This window comes from Tupaia chinensis, unplaced genomic scaffold (assembly GCF_000334495.1).
Source record: "Tupaia chinensis unplaced genomic scaffold, TupChi_1.0 Scaffold000111_1, whole genome shotgun sequence".
In the NCBI taxonomy this organism is placed as follows: Eukaryota; Metazoa; Chordata; class Mammalia; order Scandentia; family Tupaiidae; genus Tupaia; species Tupaia belangeri.
In genome coordinates, this window is record NW_006159575.1 from 2,341,977 (window position 1) to 2,346,935 (window position 4,959).

The 4,959-nt window shown below is 50.3% G+C and overlaps 1 protein-coding gene across 1 annotated transcript in view; it reads right to left on the reverse strand.

Annotated features, from left to right (window-relative positions):
* Positions 1-346: 346 nt before the first annotated feature.
* The window catches only part of GAK (cyclin G associated kinase), a gene marked incomplete in the record, with an annotated part of 102,613 nt that continues 98,000 nt past the window's right edge, over positions 347-4,959 (reverse strand). The window contains 4 exon segments of the mRNA XM_014586055.2: positions 347-871; positions 983-1,159; positions 2,380-2,528; positions 3,218-3,442. Of these exon segments, the coding sequence (XP_014441541.1) occupies positions 770-871; positions 983-1,159; positions 2,380-2,528; positions 3,218-3,442 (653 nt within the window).

Below are 4,959 nucleotides of genomic sequence, written 5' to 3' on the forward strand. Positions count from 1 at the left end.
TTCCTGCTGCACATGACAGCCAGGCCCATCCAGGGAGTGACGACATCTCATTCCCTGATGGAGCTCCAGTCACAAATCAGGGTGTGGAGACCAGCAACCGTCCTGGTGGCCCCCACTTCCAAGTCCTGGCAGTGGCAGGTAGCACTGGCCCCTCCTTCAGCACAGCACCCAACATGAAGACGGACTTCATCTAGCACTCTGCACTGGGATGCCCCCAGTCATGTTGGTCTTTGCCCTCGATTCCAAGTCAGTCGAGATCCGACAATCCAGTGATGGGTGGAGAGACTGAGAAGAAACAGGTTACCAGGTGCCCAGTGAGGAGCTGCACCCACGCTGGAGACTGCAGTGGTCATCAGAAAATAGTTTAATTCTGTACAGACGATCATCGGGCTGATTACAAAGGGAGAGGTGCACGCGCAGCCTCAGCTCAGAGAAGGGACGGCAGAGCGACACTCTCGGTGACAGCTGCTAAACACCAAAATAATCACAGACTGTGACAATTGTGGGAGGAGCATAAATCAACACTTTTCCTTTGACAAGAAAAAGAAAAACAAAACAACAAAAATCAGAGACTTTGGAATGCTTTGTCTTCCTGTGCCATGGAATGACATTTGTCCTGGATTGACAGAGGGACAGCGGGGAGCAGGTGATGATCTGGGCACTTGGAGCCTGCATCACATGCCCACGCCTGTCAGGTTCAGATGGCCTCGTCAGGTCAGCAGCCTAATGGCTCCATGAGCCACGTGTGCAGCCAAGACCATTGTGGGCCTCAGTAGAGCGGCCGAGAGCCCTGGTTCTCAAACTCAGACCACGCGTCGTTCAGCTCCATGAAGATCATCTTGGCGTACTGCTCGTATGGCTGCCCCGTGGCCTGTGGACAACAGGTGGCATAAGGGCTAGTGCCAACCATCTGCAGGAAACAGGGCAGGAAGCCCTGGGGACCTCGGCAGAATGGGGCAGGGGAGGGGGACAGAAGCCTCACCTTATCGGGATGCACAACCAGCACAGCACGGCGGTACTGTTTCTTCACCTGGCCGGGGGTGACCAGGTCAGCCATGCCCACAGGTGTCCAGCGGCTCTCCCCATCCCACAGCACTGTGTGCAGTGTGGACAACAATGCCCGGATGTTCCTCTCCTTGCCTTCAATCCAGTCCAGGAGCTGCCGGAGACACCAGTGTGCTTTGAGCTATAGGAGCCTGGCAGGGAGGCCAAGGGCAGCAGGTACTTCCTCAAACTCTGGGCACAATGGGGACAGGGTGCTTCCCACACTAGAGAGGGGAAACCAAGGCCCAGAACAAAGAAGTTCCTAAGATGCTGCTCCTAACAGAGATGGGACAGTGCAGTTTGAGCCACAGCAGCTGGGCTTCACATCTGGACTCCTGGCCACAAAGTTTCTGAGGAGGCTCTTTGGAGGACGTGTGGCCTGAGTACTTCCCTATACACCTCCACTCCACTCCCAGGGGAGCATGGCATGTGTGTAGGGTGCTCAACTTGCCAGCTGCTCCTTAGAGGCCCTTGGCTCATAGACACGATCCCAACACACCCCGACCACTCAAGACTGCTATCATTCCAACCTTCCTAGACTCTGTACTGAGCCCACCCAGGACAAAACTAGGCGAGAAGCCTTCAAGATACAGCATCTAGAAGCCAGGAGGTGTGATGGCCAGAATGAGAGGCCCTAGTCTCAGGCCTCCGGCCACTTGGTGGTTGATATCTCACAGACACCTGGTCCTGGGACTCCTGCCCCTCAGGCCCTTGGACAGGCCCTTGTTCAGAAAGGCAAACTCTGCTCTGCCTACCCCATATCCAGGGCACAGGACACAGGGCAGAGAGGATGAGGAGGATCCCAAGGCCACAGCCACTCTGCCTCACAGAGCTGACCATCAATCACCCTTCAGAGGATGACAACCCCACCACCTCATCATTCTGCAGTGAGTGTCCCCAGGGTCAGGATGTCATCACCCCACAGTGTCTGCTCTGGGTCAGGTGGAAACCCCCTCACATATAAGAGTTCTCGTTCCACTAGGAGTGCTGGTTCTGACTGGCATATGAACCTGTACCCCACACCACTCCTTGGAGCGAAGGTCAAATGTTTCCCTCACCAACCACCAGCATCCCATGGAGCAGGACCCAGGGGGCGCATCTACTCAGCCATTTCCACAAATGCTTCCAAAGAGGCAGATACAGTTGTCCCATGGGTGCCCACCATTATGCGGAGTCCTCTGGGCACACGGGGAGGCATTACTTGAAAGACTAGCTCTGCCCTGTGACCCTGCCTCAAGCCACTGCTGACCTCGAGGACTTGCCAGGTCTATTCCCCATGACAGGTCCCTGCCCACAGATGCCTAGCTTCATTCAGAATGCCCCGCACGACCACACCTTTAACTTGAGTGGGTCTGTGTCTTTAGCAAGATCCTGCTTCCTCATTTCTGCGATGGTCTTCGGCCCCTTCTTGTCAGATTTGGAGGAAAAACCTTGATTGGACAATAGATCTTCAAAATCGTTCTCTGAGACCTTTGGCTTCTGAGCTGTAAAAGAAAAGGAAGTTTCTACAGACATAAAGGCCCAAAGGTATTTGTGCCCACGTTTGCCTGCTCCCCTGGGGGACCAAGTCACTGTACCGATGCCTTGACAGAAAAGAAACATTATTATTTTTTATTTATTTATTTATTTATTTATTTATTTATTTATTTATTTTTGCTACAGGGTGTGTATACTTGCCAGGGAGAGAGATGGGTAGAGAAAAAGAGAAATCACCCCCTGGGGGGATGGCCCTGTCGCAATTCCTTTTCCTCCATTCTCTTCTTGGGACTTTGGGCATGCATGCACATGCGCCCAGGGTGAGCTTCAAGTCACTGAGTCCAGGACTTGAACTGTGGTCAGCCATGTGGGATTCTAGTGCCTTAACCACTAAACCACTTGCTGGCCTCAAGAAATAGTTAAAAACAGATTGAAAAACTGACATGGGGACAAGAGGGACTTGGATGAGTAATGTGGAGAAGACACCACAGGACATGTATCTAAAACCATTTCCTGCCATCCAACAAGTCTCCTATTTTGGTGAAAAAAAAAAAAAAAAAGACACAACTGATTTAACCACATATCTCCTGGGACAAGGCTCCAAGTTGGAGAAAACCAAAACAGTATTTCACCTTTAACCACTTCAGGGCAAGCTGTTCAAACCCTACCCAGAGGGAGAGAAAGGTGGAGGACTTACCAAAACTAGGTGCACGAACCCCTCGTTCCTCTCGCCCCCCAATCACACTGAAGTTTGCAGCATAGTTAGGCCTTGGCTGTGCACAGGCTTTGGGGGGTGGCTTGGCTTGGGAGGGCCATGAGGTACCCTGGGTCTGTGGCCGACTTGTCTGCCAGGAGCTACCACTCTTAGGAGGGAGGACCGTTTTGGGAATGAAGCCCCCAGAAGGGAATCCAGCAGACGAGCCTGAGGAGAGAGATCACAAGACACTAGGTGAAATGTTTACCCACCAAGAGGCTACTCCAAACAGGGGGGGTGCTACTGTTTCTAGTACTTAAAACTCTGCACGTCGAAAATACGTGCCAGTGAAAAATTTACAACTCGCACCAGCCCAGTCGCTGATTCTACCCAACAGGTAGCTAGTGGCATAGCCAAATGCTGCAATGGCTGAGAACATCTAAAGGTCAGATCCCAAAACAGGGCAGCTGTCCAAGTGCCACTCCCCACTCCCACGGTCTGGCCAGCTTGGCTCAGCCCAGCTTGCCCAAGGCTGACCAGGGGCGCATTCACAGGGACTGGAGGTCATCATTGCAGTGTCTGCAAACAGCCCTTAAAATATAGGGCTGATTCTGGTTTTGTTTTTGTGATTCTTTAACTTTTATTCTGAAATAATTATAATCACAGAAAGCTGCAAAACTAGTAATGAGAGAGCCCGAGTACCTTCACCCATGCACCTGTGGGTGACATTTCTCTCAACCCTAGTAAGCCATAGAGACTGGGAAGCCACACCAGCACCACCTACAGGGTCTACTCAGATACAGTCAGCTGGGTACATAAGTGCATATGTGAATAAAATTGTAGACCTATGCGATCTCACCACGTACAGATTTCCATAAGCACCAGAACAATCAAAACACCAAACTTCTATAATTCTGTCATTTCAAGAAAGTCCTAGAAATGTTCCCAAAAGTAGGTGACCTTTGCTATCGGCTCTTTTCACTCTCCCTAAGTGTCCATCCAAGCCGCTGAGTGTACCTGCACCCTGCTCCTTTTTATTGCTAAGGGTGTTTCATCATGTGGAGGGATCACCTGTCTGCTCAACTGTCCTCACGCTGAGCGACATCTGGGCTGATTTCAGTGCCTGGCTACTACAAAGCTTTTTTGAATGCTTGTTTGGGGATTTCTGTGCACATATAAGTTTTTATTTCTCTGAGATAAATGTCCAGGGTCATATCGTGGTTGTACATTCAGTTTCGTAAGAAACAGACAAACTACTCTCCAGAGTAGCTGTACCATTTTACATTTCCGTCAGGAATGTGAGGAAAACCCAGTCTCTCCAAATCACCACCAGCATCCGCGAGTGCTGCTGCTTTCAGCTGAGGCATGCTGCTGGCGTGAAGTCTCGTTTCTGCTTGCATTTTCTTAATGGCTAGTGATGCTGGAGGTTTCTTCATGTTTAAATGCCATTCAAATATTATCTTTCCGAGAATGTCACTTCATGTCTCTTGCCCATTTCCTAACAGGAATTTTTTTTTGTTATTTTTGTTTGTCTAACTATATTTAAATATTACAGATATGAATTATCAGTAGGCAGTTTGAAAGTATCTTCTTCCAATCTGTAGATCAGGCTTTCAGAGTTTTTTTTTTTCTTGAGAGGTTTTTTTCACTATAGGGCACGTGCGCTCGCCAGACAGACAGAGAGAGACATAGAGACAGAAAGCGAGAAATCACCCCCCAGAGGGGATGGTCACGCCGCAATCCCT